Source organism: Schistocerca cancellata, chromosome 3 (assembly GCF_023864275.1).
Source record: "Schistocerca cancellata isolate TAMUIC-IGC-003103 chromosome 3, iqSchCanc2.1, whole genome shotgun sequence".
NCBI lineage: Eukaryota > Metazoa > Arthropoda > Insecta > Orthoptera > Acrididae > Schistocerca > Schistocerca cancellata.
Window position 1 is genome coordinate 844,190,115 of NC_064628.1, and position 18,835 is coordinate 844,208,949.

General features: G+C 45.2%; 1 protein-coding gene across 1 annotated transcript in view; it reads right to left on the reverse strand.

Moving 5' to 3' along the window:
- Positions 1–10,077: 10,077 nt before the first annotated feature.
- The window catches only part of LOC126175905 (facilitated trehalose transporter Tret1-like), a 90,940-nt gene continuing 82,182 nt past the window's right edge, over positions 10,078–18,835 (reverse strand). Inside the window, exons 4-5 of the mRNA XM_049922969.1 lie at positions 18,369–18,647; positions 10,078–10,952 (exon numbers count right to left, since the gene is read on the reverse strand). Of these exons, the coding sequence (XP_049778926.1) occupies positions 10,131–10,952; positions 18,369–18,647 (1,101 nt within the window). The 3' untranslated portion in view covers positions 10,078–10,130. The remainder of the gene's footprint in view (positions 10,953–18,368; positions 18,648–18,835) is intronic.

An 18,835-nucleotide genomic window follows, 5' to 3' on the forward strand; every position in this document is an offset into this window, starting at 1 on the left:
TGCCTTATTTGACCGTAAGCCCTCCAAAGCTCTTTTAAATTCCGATTCTAATACTGGATCCCCTATCTCTTCTAAATCGACTCCTGTTTCTACTTCTACCACATCAGACAATTATTCACCCTCATAGAGGCTTTCAATGTATTCTTTCCACCTATCTGCTCTCTCCTCTGCATTTAACAGTGGAATTCCCGTTGCTCTCTTAATGTTACCACCGTTGCTTTTAATGTCACCAAAGGTTGTTTTGACTTTCCTGCATGCTGAGTCTGTCTTTCCGACAATCATATCTTCTTCGATGTCTTCACATTTTTCCTGCAGCCATTTCGTCTTAGCTTCCCTGCACTTCCTATTTATTTCATTCTTCAGCGACTTGTATTTCTGTATTCCTGATTTTCCCGGAACATGTTTGTACTTCCTCCTTTCATCAATCAACTGAAGTATTTCTTCTGTTACCCATGGTTTCTTCGCAGCTACCTTCTTTGTACCTATGTTTTCCTTCCCAACTTCTGTGATGGCCCTTTTTAGAGATGTCCATTCCTCTTCAACTGTACTGCCTACTGCGCTATTCCTTATTGCTGTATCTATAGCGTTAGAGAACTTCAAACGTATCTCGTCATTCCTTAGTACTTCCGTATCCCACTTCTTTGCGTATTGATTCTTCCTGACTAATGTCTTGAACTTCAGCCTACTCTTCATCACTACTATATTGTGATCTGAGTCTATATCTGCTACTGGGTACGCCTTACAAACCAGTATCTGATTTCGGAATCTCTGTCTGACCATGATGTAATCTAATTGAAATCTTCCCGTATCTCCCGGCCTTTTCCAAGTATACCTCCTACTCTTGTGATTCTTGAACAGGGTATTCGCTATTACTAGCTGAAACGTGTTACAGAACTCAATTAGTCTTTCTCCTCTTTCATTCCTTGTCCCAAGCCCATATTCTCCTGTAACCTTTTCTTCTATTCCTTCCCCTACAACTGCATTCCAGTCGCCCATGACTATTAGAGTTTCGTCCCCCTTTACATACTGCATTACCCTTTCAATATCCTGATACACTTTCTCTATCTGTTCATCTTCAGCTTGCGACGTCGGCATGTATACCTGAACTATCGTTGTCGGTGTTGGTCTGCTGTCTGATTAGAACAACCCGGTCACTGAACTGTCCACAGCAACACACCCTCTGCCCTACCTTCCTATTCATAACGAATCCTACACCTGTTATACCATTTTCTGCTGCTGTTGATATTACCCGATACTCATCTGACCAGAAATCCTTGTCTTCCTTCAACTTCACTTCACTGACCCCTCCTATATCTAGATTGAGTCTTTGCATTTCCCTTTTCAGATTTTCTAGTTTCTTTGCCTCTTTGACAAGGCCGTTGGCAGAATGAGGCTGACTTCTTTTGCCGGAAGTCCTCGGCCGCCAATGCTGATTATTTATCAAAATTTAGGCAGTGGCGGGGATCGAACCCGGGACCGAAGACGTTTTGATTATGAATCAAAGACGCTACCCCTTTTTTTTGGTAGACGCACTTTGTTCTGTTTCGTTCGTTGTATCTGCTCGGTGCGGACGTCGCAAGACACCCGTTTCAATTCGTCGTTGATCCATTAACTCAGTTTTTTTATTACAGAGGGCAACTAACCCTCTGACCGAACATGCTGAGCTACCGTGCCGGCTCCCCTAGACCACGGGTACTGTTCCTTCATATTATAACACGTCTATATGGAAATATTTTGCATGCTGGTTTAGGGTGTTCTCGAACTACTGTCTCAGTAATATAATAATAATAATAATAATAAGAAGAAGAAGAAGAAGAAGAAGAAGAAGAAGTCGATATTGACTCGTTCCGAGCTTTGAAGTAAGATTTCTTTTGTATGACTAGTATATCTTCCAGCAGCAGATGTTTTGAACAGTCTTAATCATTCTCGTAATTTGTTGGCATCGTCATATATATTCTAAATAATGTAATTCTTTTCCTGCTAGATGGCAATATTGGCACTACTGCCAACATATCCAACAAATGCCAGTTTATAAACATTTTTGTACTTCCCATCGTTTAGGTTTTTTAGTCGTACTGATGGGGCATTGTTTTCTCTATGTAGATTAGTAATACATAATATTTTTAAATACAGTTTTAATTCTTTTCGTAAATTAGGTTCAAAAGCCAGATATTCTTTTAAATTCTCTATCCCCAACCCGTGCTGTGTGCTTGATTTTAAGTTTACGTACCCAGGCACATACGATTCTTTCCTGCTAACTGCGTATGTTCCATCTAACTCGGTATTGCTGTGAAATTAATAAAATTGTCAAATAGATAAAATTATTCTTCCCTTGCGTTATTTATCGTTTGTGATAGTCATTCAAGAATTTCAGCAACGGACTAAAACATGTCTCTGAGAGATAGGTTTCTCTCCAACTGCCCTACTTTCGTTGTTGTTGTTGTGGTCTTCAGTCCTGAGACTGGTTTGATGCAGCTCTCCATGCTACTCTATCCTGTGCAAGCTTCTTCATCTCCCAGTACTTACTGCAACCTACATCCTTCTGAATCTGCTTAGTGTATTCATCTCTTGGTCTCCCCCTACGATTTTTACCCTCCACACTGCCCTCCAATACTAAATTGGTGATCCCTTGATGCCTCAGAACATGTCCTATCAACCGATCCCTTCTTCTAGTCAAGTTGTGCCACAAACTTCTCTTCTCCCCAATCCTATTCAATACTTCCTCATTAGTTATGTGATCTACCCATCTAATCTTCAGCATTCTTCTGTAGCACCACATTTCGAAAGCTTCTATCCTCTTCTTGTCCAAACTATTTACCGTCCAGGTTTCACTTCCATACATGGCTACACTCCATACAAATACTTTCAGAAATGACTTCCTGACACTTAAATCTATACTCGATGTTAACAAATTTCTCTTCTTCAGAAACGCTTTCCTTCCCATTGCCAGTCTACATTTTATATCCTCTCTACTTCGACCATCATCACTTATTTTGCTCCCCAAATAGCAAAACTCCTTTACTACTTTAAGTGTCTCATTTCCTAATCTAATACCCTCAACATCACCCGACTTAATTCGACTACATTCCATTATCCTCGTTTTGCTTTTGTTGATGTTCATCTTATATTCTCCCTTCAAGACACCATCCATTCCGTTCAACTGCTCTTCCAAGTCCTTTGCTGTCTCTGACAGAATTACAATGTCATCAGCGAATCTCAAAGTTTTTATTTCTTCTCCATGGATTTTAATACCTACTCCGAATTTTTCTTTTGTTTCCTTTACTGCTTGCTCAATATACAGATTGAATAACATCGGGGAGTGGCTACAACCCTGTCTTACTCCCTTCCCAACCACTGCTTCTCTTTCATGTCCCTCGACTCTTATAACTGCCATCTGGTTTCTGTACAAATTGTAAATAGCCTTTCGCTCCCTGTATTTTACCCCTGCCAGCTTTAGAATTTGAAAGAGAGTATTCCAGTCAACATTGTCAAAAGCTTTCTCTAAGTCTACAAATGCTAGAAACGTAGGTTTGCCTTTTCTTAATCTTTCTTCTAAGATAAGTCGTAAGGTCAGTATTGCCTCACGTGTTCCAGTATTTCTACGGAATCCAAACTGATCTTCCCCGAGGTCGGCTTCTACTAGTTTTTCCATTCGTCTGCAAAGTATTCATGTTAGTATTTTGCAGCTGTGGCTTATTAAACTGATTGTTCGGTAATTTTCACATCTGTCAACACCTGCTTTCTTTGGGATTGGAATTATTATATTCTTCTTGAAGTCTGAGGGTATTTCGCCTGTTTCATACATCTTGGTCACCAGATGGTAGAGTTTTGTCAGGACTGGCTCTCCCAAGGCCGTCAGTAGTTCCAATGGAATGTTGTCTACTCCTGGGGCCTTGTTTCGACTCAGGTCTTTCAGTGCTCTGTCAAACTCTTCACGCAGTATCGTATCTCCCCTTTCATCTTCATCTACATCCTCTTCCATTTCCATAATATTGTCCTCAAGTACATCGCCCTTGTATAGACCCTCTATATACTCCTTCCACCTTTCTGCTTTCCCTTCTTTGCTTAGAACTGGGTTTCCATCTGAGCTCTTGATGTTCATACAAGTGGTTCTCTTTTCTCCAAAGGTCTCTTTTATTTTCCTGTAGGCAGTATCTATCTTACCCCTAGTGAGATAAGCCTCTACATCCTTACATTTGTCCTCTAGCCATCCCTGCTTAGCCATTTTGCACTTCCTGTCTATCTCATTTTTGAGACGTTTGTGTTCCTTTTTGTCTGCTTCATTTACTGCATTTTTATATTTTCTCCTTTCATCAATTAAATTCAATATTTCTTCTGTTACCCAAGGATTTCTACTAGCCCTCGTCTTTTTACCTACTTGCTCCTCTGCTGCCTTCACTACTTCATCCCTCAGAGCTACCCATTCTTCTTCTACTGTATTTCTTTCCCCCATTCCTGTCAATTGTTTCCTTATGCTCTCCCTGAAACTGTGTACAACCTCTGGTTCTTTCAGTTTATCCAGGTCCCATCTCCTTAAATTCCCACCTTTTTGCAGTTTCTTCAGTTTTAATCTACAGGTCACAACCAATAGATTGTGGTCAGAGTCCACATCTGCCCCTGGAAATGTCTTACAATTTAAAACCTGGTTCCTAAATCTCTGTCTTACCATTATATAATCTATCTGATACCTTTTAGTATCTCCAGGGTTCTTCCATGTATACAACCTTCTATCATGATTCTTAAACCAAGTGTTAGCTATGATTAAGTTGTGCTCTGTGTAAAATTCTACCAGCCGGCTTCCTCTTTCATTTCTTACCCCCAATCCATAATCACCTACTACGTTTCCTTCTCTCCCTTTTCCTACACTCGAATTCCAGTCACCCATGACTATTAAATTTTCGTCTCCCTTCACTATTTCAATAATTTCTTTTATTTCATCATACATTTCTTCAATTTCTTCGTCATCTGCAGAGCTAGTTGGCATATAAACTTGTACTACTGTAGTAGGTGTGGGCTTCGTATCTATCTTGGCCACAATAATGCGTTCACTATGCTGTTTGTAGTAGCTTACCCGCATTCCTATTTTCCTATTCATTATTAAACCTACTCCTGCATTACCCCTATTTGATTTTGTGTTTATAACCCTGTAGTCACCTGAGCAGAAGTCTTATTCCTCCTGCCACCGAACTTCACTAATTCCCACTATATCTAACTTTAACCTATCCATTTCCCTTTTTAAATTTTCTAACCTACCTGCCCGATTAAGGGATCTGACATTCCACGCTCCGATCCGTAGAACGCCAGTTTTCTTTCTCCTGATAACGACATCCTCTTGAGTAGTCCCCGCGCGGAGATCCGAATGGGGCACTATTTTACCTCCGGAATATTTTACCCAAGAGGACGCCATCATCATTTAATCATACAGTAAAGCTGCATGCCCTCGGGAAAAATAACGGCCGTAGTTTCCCCTTGCTTTCAGCCGTTCGCAGTACCAGCACAGCAAGGCCGATTTGGTTATTGTTACAAGGCCAGATCAGTCAATCATCCAGACTGTTGCCCTTGCAACTACTGAAAAGGCTGCTGCCCCTCTTCAGGAACCACACGTTTGTCTGGCCTCTCAACAGATACCCCTCCGTTGTGGTTGTACCTACGGTACGGCTATCTGTATCGCTGAGGCACGCAAGCCCTACTTTTAGGAAACTAAATTTCTGTCGAACTGCTTAATTTTGCATTTTGTCGACACATTGTTGCGTATTACAGAGACCGAGACAGTATACAGCTTTTTTCTCAATCGAATCTAGCGCAGTTTGAAATATCAATGATCTTGCAGGTGACGCTCAGTAACCCCCATAATGCCGTCCATTTTGTTTTAACTATTCTATTAAGGCCTTCTGCTCAGGCATTTATGTAGCATGCGGACGTATGTTCTGTCTGTGCACCCTCTCAGAAGAGGAGGGTCTGACCCGTGGATCACAGATTTTGATCAATTTTACAAGGACGTTCTAGGTTGAAAACGAAGAGACACGTCTTTTGGCTTCTTACTTAACACTTCCTAGTTCTTGAAAAATCTAGGACAAAATTGATGACGGAAAGTCATATTTTCAACGCTATATATCGAAAGATCGTCCAAAACATTTTTTATTAATATGAGTTCCAAATTTATTTATGTTTGCGTTATTAAAGTTTGAGTTTTCATGCTGTATCCGTCATTCGACACGTCTAGCAGAGCGACATCGGCGGTCGAGCCGTCGAAGCGTTAGAATGGCTGGTCTGTTTTCGATTCCTGGTCGTATCTTTTTTTCACTCCACACACCCACACACACACACACACACGATTTTCTTTGCCTTTTTTCGAAATAAAACACCAGGAGGTATGATGATCAATCAAGTAAGAATATACAACATGTTGACAGTTATTTTCATGGTGATACATGGCGTACTACATAGGACGTTTGTAGATGATGATGATGATGATGATGATGATGATGATGATGAACCAACCAGCACTGTGAAAGTGATACCACGGAAATGTACCTCACTTTTTCAACCGCGTAACGTTTACTTTTTCCGACAATTAAAGAATTTCATCGTGTGACGTCAAAATCATACAACATGTAGCAAAGCAGAGAATTAAAACATAGGATAAATGCTGTCAAAATTCACGAGTTGGTCCATAAGCAGTTGTCAACGCCTGTCTTTCAATATACGCTTTTATATGCTTGGTACGCCTGCAAATTGGTGTCAGATATATATGTTTTTAGCTACGAACAATGTACTGGAAAAAATAGTGCGGCGAGATTTCGTTCGTGTGTTGTGCATGGTGCGAGAAATATTTATCGTTCGCCTGCTTTTCAAGCCACTGATTACGAGAACGCTCATGAACAGACGATCAGTTAGATTTACGCAATTCCACACTTTAGACGTACTTTTATACTATGTATCACCTTAAAAATAACTTAATTCATTGTATACAGTTTTTTATTGATCATTCCTCCTGGTGTTTTACATAAAAAAAGGGAAAGAGAAGTATTCGAATTATCAGAATATTATCTGATACACCGAATAAAAATATCGAATGAAAAAAGCGACGATCAAGTATCGAACACGGACCGGCGGTCTGATAGTTTAATATCTTGACTGCTCAACCGCTGGCCTCTCCCTGCTAGACGTGTAGAGCTACAGTATGAGAGCAAAAACGTTAACAACACTATTATTATTAACTTTGGACCCAATATCATTTAATAAAAATTTTTGTTTGTAGTCAATCTTTCGATATATAGCATTGCAAATACGATTTTTTTATCATCACTTTTGATCTCGGTTTCTTCAAAAACTAGCGAGTGTATCAAAAAGCCGAAAAACACGCATTTTAATTTGTCCATAGAGTAATGTATAGTGGTGTCTTTTCTTATTTCCACCTACAGGGTGTTTCAAAAATGACCGGTATATTTGAAACGGCAATAAAAACTAAACGAGCAGCGATAGAAATACACCGTTTGTTGCAATATGCTTGGGACAACAGTACATTTTCAGGCAGACAAACTTTCGAAATTACAGTAGTTACAATTCATGTCCATTATAATTATCCGGGCTGTTATGCCGTGGTCGGTTGATGAATGCTGTGGTGATTCCCAACGTTTCGTCTCCGACTGCGGGAGACATCTTCAAGGGGGTCCGTAGCTTGATGGAAGATCCAACACGCACACTGGCTCGCTACGGACCCCCTTGAAGATGTCTCCCGCAGTCGGAGACGAAACGTTGGGAATCACCACAGCATTCATCAACCGACCACGGCATAACAGCCCGGATAATTATAATGGACATGATATTTCCGGCCGTGAAAGTTTACATTTTAGTAGTAGTTACAATTTTCAACAACAGATGGCGCTGCGGTCTGGGAAACTCTATAGTACGATATTTTCCACATATCCACCATGCGTAGCAATAATATGGCGTAGTCTCTGAATGAAATTACCCGAAACCTTTGACAACGTGTCTGGCGGAATGGCTTCACATGCAGATGAGATGTACTGCTTCAGCTGTTCAATTGTTTCTGGATTCTGGCGGTATACCTGGTCTTTCAAGTGTCCCCACAGAAAGAAGTCACAGGGGTTCATGTCTGGCGAATAGGGAGGCCAATCCACGCCGCCTCCTGTATGTTTCGGATAGCCCAAAGCAATCACACGATCATCGAAATATTCATTCAGGAAATTAAAGACGTCGGCCGTGCGATGTGGCCGGGCACCATCTTGCATAAACCACGAGGTGTTCGCAGTGTCGTCTAAGGCAGTTTGTACCGCCACAAATTCACGAAGAATGTCCAGATAGCGGGATGCAGTAATCGTTTCGGATCTGAAAAATGGGCCAATGATTCCTTTGGAAGAAATGGCGGCCCAGACCAGTACTTTTTGAGGATGCAGGGACGATGGGACTGCAACATGGGGCTTTTCGGTTCCCCATATGCGCCAGTTCTGTTTATTGACGAAGCCGTCCAGGTAAAAATAAGCTTCGTCAGTAAACCAAATGCTGCCCACATGCATATCGCCGTCATCAATCCTGTGCACTATATCGTTAGCGAATGTCTCTCGTGCAGCAATGGTAGCGGCGCTGAGGGGTTGCCGCGTTTGAATTTTGTATGGATAGAGGTGTAAACTCTGGCGCATGAGACGATACGTGGACGTTGGCGTCATTTGGACCGCAGCTGCAACACGGCGAACGGAAACCCGAGGCCGCTGTTGGATCACCTGCTGCACTAGCTGCGCGTTGCCCTCTGTGGTTGCCGTATGCGGTCGCCCTACCTTTCCAGCACGTTCATCCGTCACGTTCCCAGTCCGTTGAAATTTTTCAAACAGATCCTTTATTGTATCGCTTTTCGGTCCTTTGGCTACATTAAACCTCCGTTGAAAACTTCGTCTTGTTGCAACAACACTGTGTTCTAGGCGGTGGAATTCCAACACCAGAAAAATCCTCTGTTCTAAGGAATAAACCATGTTGTCTACAGCACACTTGCACGTTGTGAACAGCACACGCTTACAGCAGAAAGACGACGTACAGAATGGCGCACCCACAGACTGCGTTGTCTTCTATATCTTTCATATCACTTGCAGCGCCATCTGTTGTTGAAAATTGTAACTACTGTAATTTCGAAAGTTTGTCCGCCTGAAAATGTACTGTTGTCCCAAGCATATTGCAACAAACTGTGTATTTCTATCGCTGCTCGTTTAGTTTTTATTGCCGTTTCAAATATACCGGTCTTTTTGAAATACCCTGTATATAGTTGCAAGATCAATCACTCGGTATGTTCTTCCATAATTTTCGATGTTGATTTCTCGTTTTCAGTTAACTTATTAAACAATTTTGATGGTGCATACATTCACTTGCAAGGATGCGTCATGTGACTGTATCTGCCCATGATGCACTATGGGACTTAACGTCTGAGGTCATCAGTCCCCTGGAACTAATTAAACCTAACTAAACTAAGGACATCACACACACATCCATGCCCGAAGCAGGAATCGAACCTGCGACCGTAGCAGTCGCGGATGCACTATGTACTGATGCAATAAGGTACTGGTATAGTATTATCTTAAAAAATAAAACTTCAGGTATTTCATCTATAACGCCGATCATTCGGTCGTCTTTGTCAATAACCTAAAACCTGCAATGTGTATACTTCCAGCAATCAGTGGAAAGAATGGTCCTAGAAACCTTTCGTGAAACGCATGAGCATAATTGTTGGACGACAGAAGAAAGAAAATTTACTAATATTTTGTTTTTCAAATGAGGTTAAATATTGATCCCATTGTAATACAGAATTTTCTTTATTTACAACTTAATTCTTTACAAGTCTTTTGCATATCTCCTCTTAATACTTTAACACATTTAACACCTTGAAAGGGAAAAAAATATTAACATTGTCCGCTATGAGAACCCGCTAGCGAGATTGTTTCGCATATGTTACATAGTTTTAAGGACGCTAACGATGTTCACAGGCTTTTACGAGATCAGTTTCCCAGTCTATTCCTTTGAGGAGGAGGAGGAGGAGGAGGAGGAAGAATCACGAATAAAATATCACCAAACACTGTCCAGACGCGCTTCTGGTGAGATGCTGGTAACCGGGTACGAGCGTTTTAGGCCTTAGGTAGGGGACTGATTGGTGTCACCGACTGGTACTTGTGCCTCGTGATCCAGAGGAAGTTGTCCCCTGCGAAGTAGTCCTCCACCTCGTTGAGGGTGCGGCCTTTCGTCTCCGGCAGTATCAGGTACACGAGGAGGGTGCCGAGGAGGCTGGCCATGCCGAAGGCCATGAAGATCCCGGAGATGCCGATGACGTCGGTTAAGAAGGGGAAGACTTTGGTGGCGACGAAGAGGCCCGAGTTGAAGATGAAGAAGGTGTAGCCGCCGGCGACGCCGCGCACGCGCGCAGGCAGCAGCTCTCCGATGGCGATCACGGGCAGCAAGAAGAAGCCGGCCGTGTTGGTGGCCACGTAGAGCAGCAGTAGCGCCGCGATCACCAGCGGCTCCGACGCCGGCACGGGCTCGGAGGCGGGCCGGTGTTCCTTCAGCAGGCAGACGACGCCCAGCGCGAGGGCGGCGAGCGACGACAGCGCGCCCGACACCATGGCCATGCGCCGGCGAGTCCACCAGACGAGCAGGCAGCAGCCCACAGCGCAGAAGACCATGCGCACCACCGCCACCACCACCGAGAACGTCTCGCCCTTGATCTGGCTGCCCGTCGAGCTGGCCGACTTGACCACGATGTCGACGCCGTAGAAGATGACGAGGAACGTGCCCGATACGATCTGCATGATGTTCAGTAGGTTGACGATGAGTAGAGGCTTGTAAACCTGGGGCATTACGAACACCTTGCAGCAGCCGCCCTTAGTCTGTGAGGCCTGCTGCTCGTCGTCCGACCGCGCCCGCTCGATCAGCTCCGTCAGCTCGCGAGCCACCTGCAATCACATCGTGTGATACGTTACAGTACAGAGTTGTGACGGGTAGAAATTAGAAATCAAGTCACGCCAGAGACAGAGGCGGGAGCAGGAAGTGAGCAAGTAAGTTGCAAGTGGTCGACACATAATGACACTGTCTGCCGAATGAGGATACACGTCCAGCAGAAGAGGGACAGCGACAGAAAACCGAAGGAGGTTCAAATGGTTCAAATGGCTCTGAGCACTATGGGACTTAACATCTATGGACATCAGTCCCCTAGAACTTAGAACTAATTAAACCTAACTAACCTAAGGACATCACACACATCCATGCCCGAGGCAGGATTCGAACCTGCGACCGTAGCAGTCGCGCGGCTCCGGACTGAGCGCCTAGAACCGCTAGACCACCGCGGCCGGCAAACCGAAGGAGGCCAGACAAGTATAGTCGTTAGCTCATGAGACATTCTGCAAGAAACTCTTTCTGGGATGAGATTTTCACTCTGCAGCGGAGTGTGCGCTGATACGAAACTTCCTGTCAGATAAAAAGTGTGTGCCGGACCGAGACTCGAACTCGGGACCTTTGCCTTTCGCAGGCAAGTGCTCTACCATCTGAGCTACCAAGCACGACTCACGCCCCGTCCTCACAGCTTTAGTTCTGCCAGATAGTAGAGCACTTGCCCGCGAAAGGCAAAGGTTCCGAGTATCTAGTCTCGGTCCGGCACCCACTTTTTATCTGACAGGAAGTTTTAACTCTTTCTGCTTCACAAGAGCACATAGGGAGTAAGTGACAGAGCAGTTAACCGTCTCTAAAGTGAATGTGGCACAATAAAGAGGATACAAGCAGTTATTATGCACCTAACCTTGCTTCCTTTAAATATCCTACCTTTCCAGCTTTCTTCATGAGTTGATCATTCGGATCGACAGCATTCGCATTAATAGCACTCGGATCCATGATTACGATATTGTAGTGAATCTACGTCCTAGACGCTCCAGCACACTCTATGAACTATCTGAAGATGTAATCAAGATGATCTCCTGATGAACATCATCGTGCTCGCCACTTACCATCTACTGATGGAGGAACTGACTGTCTTCCAACACCACATCGCTGGGGGCTGCCAGCACTGAACTTCAACACAGAAGCCATCAACAGGGCCTCGTGGGAGCCATGTTTCTGATCTACACTTGGGTGCTTTTGCATGCTGCAGCCTACCAGGGGAAGAGAGCAGATGGACCCAACACATGACTAGTGGTATGAGGTACAGTGCAGATAGGTCATCACAAAATTTCGAGTGGAACAGAGGGCACTCCATGCTGAGGAATGGCTCCTCCTGCTCGCCAGCAACCAACTGCCGTGGAGCCAGTGTCACCGACAACATCTGGGCGTGCAACCGCTGACTCGACGGACGTCAGCTGGAATCTAACACACAGCTGAATAAGTAACAGCCGAGGCTTGTGCGGAAGAGCGACGACTTGTAGACGTTGTGAATAAATGACTGAACTCTAATAATGTTTAACTAACGTCGAGAACACTTCACAGTTTCCCATCTCTGTCCAGGCTTCACGCATCGGTATCTCTGCTCACACTCCATAATACGTGACGTAACGAATATAGCTGTTCACAAGTGTAGAACAAATCCTGAACTGTTAGTCATACTTCGAATTCTCAAGACCAAAGGAGCTAACAGTGATATTTATTGACTTCAGAAAAGCATACTAATCCATAGACAATGTATATGCACTAGAGAAATTATTCACAATATGGACAGGAAACTGGACGAAGATATATTGGAAGAAAAATAAAGTGTACCTAAGGTCAGAGGCGATCCTTAGTTGGGCACAGTGAGTAGAATAATAATAATAATAATAATAATAATAATAATCACACGCTGAATAATTCACCGAAATGTCTAGCATGTACATGGCAAAACGTGATAAAAATACATGCATGCCTACTTGGATAGGGGCCGGCCGCTGTGGCCGAGCGGTTGTAGGCGCTTCAGTCCGGAACCGCGGTGCTGCTGCGGTCACAGGTTCGAATCCTGCCTAGTGCATGGATGTGTGTGATGTCCTTAGGTTAGTTAGGTTTAAGCAGTTCTAAGTCTAGGGACTGATGACCCCAGATGTTAAGTCCCGCAGTGCTCAGGGCCATTTGAACTTCGATAGGGAGAGACGGCGAGGAGTGCCGCGGTGTTTATCACACTAAACTTAAGCTGACAGCTCGCTGCGTTCTATCGCATTTAGTAGAATCGAGAAATTTTGGAATGGTAAGGAGAGGAAAAGCCTAAACGAGAGTGTTATTACACATTGAGAAAAAGCAGCGACATGGACGAATCCGAAGTTAATGCAAGTATAAGAAACAAAAGCCGTGAGCAATCTCTTTACAAGTGGTTCAAAACTTTTCGTGACGTAAAGACAACGTATGATGTGCTACCTCTGAGTAGACCGTCAACAAACCGAATGACTGACAACAATGAGCATGAGCATCAAAAGCTAATACCGTATCGACAAACATTTCTTAAATTCATATAAAAACAAAAGAGAATTAGCAAGGAGAGTTTTAACGGTACCAGTCGCATAGAGTAGGATCGGTGGAAATGCCGTTCCTGATATATGCCACACGGATGAAGCCCACATATGTCAGGCGACTTCACCCACACTATTTTCGGGTACGTACAATATCGGAGGTTGCTAGAGGACTGGGAAGCGCGTGATTGAGTACATACGTTCGATGGAAGACATGTCAAGCGAATGATTAGGCTGGGGACACAGGGGTTTACTCCACCCGAAGGAGCACTGCATATACCTCGACACATCTGGCTTTTGTTATCCTGCTGAAATACAGCTTGTGCAGTTTCCTGATGGAGCAGCAATAATTTGGTCTTGCATTTCTATTTAAGCATACGGCTCTAGACGTCAAGGTCAGAATTTGCCATTCTCGGGGAACTTTTGCGTTGTAAACCTGGGTCAGACTGAACAGCAAGCCGTCCCTTATGGTTCTGTATTTGCGTAAACCAACAATCCGAGCTGAAAGAGGATAATGATTAACATCCTTGTAAGAGAGGAATATGTTAGTCGCGGCACCGACACATTCCGAGGGTCGATGTAGATTCCACGAACAACATGGACAGTGTGCCAAGGCCCGTGATCCGAGGAAATGACACAAAAAAATCCGTTCAGGATCTTTCTGGCAAACGTCCGCAAGGTGCCGAACAGAATCATGTTTTACTGCAAACGCATGAAGACAATATGCCGAACGACCAAGAAAATCGATGAGTGCGGCAGATTGGCCAAATGCAAAAGTGACAATCACAGTGTCAGGGGTTTACCCAGTACCATGTACTTGCGCCAAATTATGTATCGGAATGACGGGACGATGCGGTAACACCAGGATCAGGGAACACGTGTGAAATTGCAGGGAGGGACGGAGGAGAAATCTAGTATGGCTGAGCACTCTTTCAGTGAAGCAGATCATCGGATTAAGTTCGCCAAAAGTAAAGTATACTGCTTTGGAAAACTTGAGGAGGAGAGAGAAAGTATCATAACGTGTTAACTACTTGGTGGAAATAAATGAACGTGCGGAAGTACGTTGCCAAAGGTCTCCCAGCTGTGCACAAAAAGTTGGACGTCACGAAACACTAGTCCTCAGGGTAAGGACAACCTCTAAGCAGACACTGTCACTGCCAATTAAAGCATCAAATTAACACTATATTGTGCAAGAGGCATGAAGGGACCAACGTGAAACAGCGAGTGCAGTTGCAACCACATTAAACACGACTGCACTCTTCGCGATGGTGCCAACAGCATAGGGACAGGACCAATGAGGAGTGCGGTCGCGTAGTCGGAGGTGAGCAGATTCAGTCCGAGCGGTGATTCTGGTTGTACCCTCATGTGGCAAGAGGGGGGGGGGGCGCACGTAATGCACCCAGGAACATTATCAAACACGATCGTTTCTGTGGTCCAGGTGTTACGGTGAGGGGAGGTAGAATGATGCACTGGCATAATAACCTTCAAATCATTGAACACGGTACGCTCACCGGTTATCGTTATTGCGACACTCTACTCCTCCGTGTGCGTTTTTTGAACGGTGCATTCGACCATGACTACATTTTTGTAAATGACAATGTAGGACCACAATGAATAGCGCACGTGGAAGTGCTTTTGGAACGAGAGGACATTCGGCGGATGGACTGGCGTCCTCTTCCCCCTCTCGCAACTTAAATCTCATTGAGCGTGTGTGGGATGAGTTGGAGAGACGTATTGCAGACGTTCACATGCACCAGCGACCGTCCAGTACCAGTCAACCACGGTGGGAGAGCAATGGGAAACCGACACAGAAGAACCTATCAACCACGTGTCTAGCATGGGGCACGAGGCAGAGCGTGCACTTACGACCGTTGTGATCACACACACCCTATTAAGAACCATGTATCGCATGTTCGCATGTTGCAACGTTCAGGGGACCATCATGAATCGCAGTGATTTCAGTGTAATATTGTCTGTGAGTAAAAAAGCGATTTCTTTTCGTCCCATTGTGTATTTCTTTTTAGTTGCTTCCTGCAGCAGTTCTTTATATGTATGTCCAACTTCCATACAGCTAACTTACTTGGCAGTGACACACAGTGCAAATGCTACTTACGTCCTTAACGTTTGCACACCAGTTAACTATCTGTGGCTGTGGATTATCGTGGCACTTATTCAGAAGAGGCTTAGAGATCTACAAGCACGATAACCTCTTCAACAAGAAATCTGAAGGCATGTTGAATTTATTTGTTTTACAGTGATCCACAACCACAGGTTGCAAGTCAGAACACAGATCAGTAATGACCACACAAAGGCCACTGAGCAAGCCTCCACCCGTGAGCTCAACTTCAGCCCACCACGAGCGATGAAGTAGAATTTGTGGTGTCACCGCCGGACACCACATTTGCTAGGTGGTAGCTTTAAATCGGCCGCGGTCCATTAGTACATGTCGGACCCGCGTGTCACCACTGTCAGTAATTGCAGACCGAGCGCCACCACACGGCAGGTCTAGAGAGACGTACTAGCACTCGCCCCAGTTGTACGACGACTTTGCTAGCGACTACACTGACGAAGCCTTTCTCTCAATTGCCGAGAGACAGTTAGAATAGCCTTCAGCTAAGTCCATGGCTACGACCTAGCAAGGCGCCATTAACCATTTCTGGAGAGAGTCTCACTTGTATAATCAAGAATGCTGTATACAAATGATGGATTAAAGTTAAGTATTAAAGAAGCTACGTACTTTTCTTTATAGCATTCATTACGTATCCTGTTTCAGACCTCAGCAAGCCTGCTTGAATTTAACCCGTGCATTTCGGCTACTTCCGAGTGGCGTGGCTGTCTTGATACGCCACAACAGAATTCTTTGAGTGCTCCAAATACTCGTGCTGGGGAAATGGAACATTAAATAGCCATCGGATAATGGTTGGTTGGTTGGTGTCACAGTGAGGTAATTGTTCCCACAATCCATTGTGGCAGAAACTAAGGGAAGAACAACAACGACAGCACAATCCAGCCCATGGGAAAGAAAATCAGTCAGAAGAAGAGGCATAAGGAACTTCTGGGCGGCAGGAAGCGTGTAAAACAGGAGGGGGAGGGAGGGATGAAAACAAGGGGCTCCGAAGAGGCGCTGCGTGCGACAGGGTGCAAGCACGACCGCCGACCTATTCCGATCCCCCGACCATACTATGGCGGCAACACAGCGTGGACAACAGCAGGGGAAGAAGACACAAGAGAAGGGGGAGCCAACAGTTCTCCGGCTGTGTATGGTGGATGGCACAGCAAGGAGAGGCCGCCATAAACGCAGGGGAGGGGTACAGAAGAAGGCGGCGGGACAGGGATAAGGAGGAGGAGGGGGGAGGACGTAACAGAGGCAGAGGTGGATGTCACATATTCAGGGTGAAGGTAGTCATATTTCTGACGATCCTGAGTGTAGAATAAACAAGGGATTTAAGTACTATATGTTTCACTTCTTCTTATAATCCGGGAAATGTGGCGAGCGTGAAGAGTGATAGCTGTGACAATTAATGTAGAAGGGTGGCGGAACACAGGAGCTCCCCTCATGGAGTGAGCATCCACATTCACTGCATGGAGGGTTTGCTATACAGCAGGGAGATGTGCCCGAAACGCAAACACCAGGAACACCTCATGGGTGTTGTGACATACTGCTTCATGTCACACCGATAAACGATAACCCTGACCACCTCTTTCAGGATATCCTGACATGCCAGGATTAAGGTGCCAGTATCTAAGCTATTGTGGTTATGGCCTTTCTGAACACGCCAAACAAAATAAACGCCTCATCGTTCCAGAGTTCCTAAACAGTTTGAAGGATTAGGTCCCTATGGAAAATGAGACCCTAAACGATATTCGAAGACTGGTGAGGGATGATGAACACTGATATGTCGCCAAGATGATCAAAGGCATGAAGGGCCATAGATTGGGTGGCGGAAAAAGCTTTAACGGCGAACCCGACCACATCTTACGCAGCGAATCCACTTCGCCAAACTTGTCTTCGATAGTTTCCACGAAAAATAACGGCTTGATGGAGGTGAAAGTGTCTCCATCAGTCCTGGTGCAGACCAGGCAGTGGGGAAAGAATTTCACACCAAGCCAGCGATCATAGCCTTCCTCGCCAGCTGTAGCCAGGAAAAGAAAGTCCGCAACGTCATAAGAAGTACCATTACCAACTGAAGAGACATTCGTAGAAGAATGGGCAGTCTTTTGGAGCTTCATGCGGTTCATACGCGAAGTGTCCACCCTGATACCACCCAATACCTGTGGGCGCCGTTCAGCCGCAGCAAGGGCAGTCCGATGCTCCAGAATGACAACAACCACTGGTAGGCACACACAGGGAGGCGGCAGCTCGGTATCAGAAGTGCAATCCCTTTGTTGGCAGGGGGCTCAAACAAAAGGGTACATAACGATCCCATTATTCCTATTAGCTACTGTGCTAGCAATATCACGTTTACAATGGCATCGAGTACGAAATGAAAGAAGCGGTAAGGCCATATGCTGAAGACTCTCACTACAGAGAAAATTTAGATGGGGAGGTCAAACCCCAAAGTGGGACCGAAAACGTCAGTATAGCTGGGACAATGTAATCAAAGACACCGAGGTATGGAAAGGATGGGGCAAAGGGCAAGGATCGGGGACAGGAATGGCAGGGTGCGGGAAAAGGTTGGGAAGGGAATGCAGCCTGGCAAGGAAGAAAGGACCTCAATAGCTCAGGGCCCCGTGTTCAGCAAACACGAACTCATGAAAGAGCTGTGAGTCCCGAGACAGCCGTCAGCTGATGAACTTCAAAATAAATGCCTCCAGACAGGTTGTCAAAAATGGACCACTAAAGTCTGAATGACCGTATAACTCTTTGACAAGGCTATCTTTTGCCTTGCATGTGAGGAAGTGTCGACTCACCTGCTTGCTGGTAGCCGACGTGGAGCCACGGAACCAGGCGAGCGCCTTCTTGGCGTCGTCGAAGCGGCCCTGGCGCACCAGCCAGACGGGGCTCCTGGGGATGAAGCAGAGCGCGACGAGCGCGAGCAGCGGCAGCACGGGCCCCGTGCCCGCCACCACGTGCCACTCCAGCCCGGCGCCCAGAGCGTACACCAGCAGGATGCCCATCGAGTAGCTCAGCGTCGGCACGCCCGCCAGCAGTCCACGGATGTGCACCTCGGACAGCTCGCCCAAAAATGCCTGCCACAAAACAAAAACAAAGAGTTTTTGTCTCTACAGTTGAAACTTCCTGTCGTCGGTGTCTCGGAGCTTCTGCGACATCACACAAAACCACACTCACGGCCACAGCCAGAATCCATGTACTCTTGGTGTCGTGCATCGTGCGAAGCAAGTTTTGCATCTTACGGCTCTGGAGATTTGATTGGAAG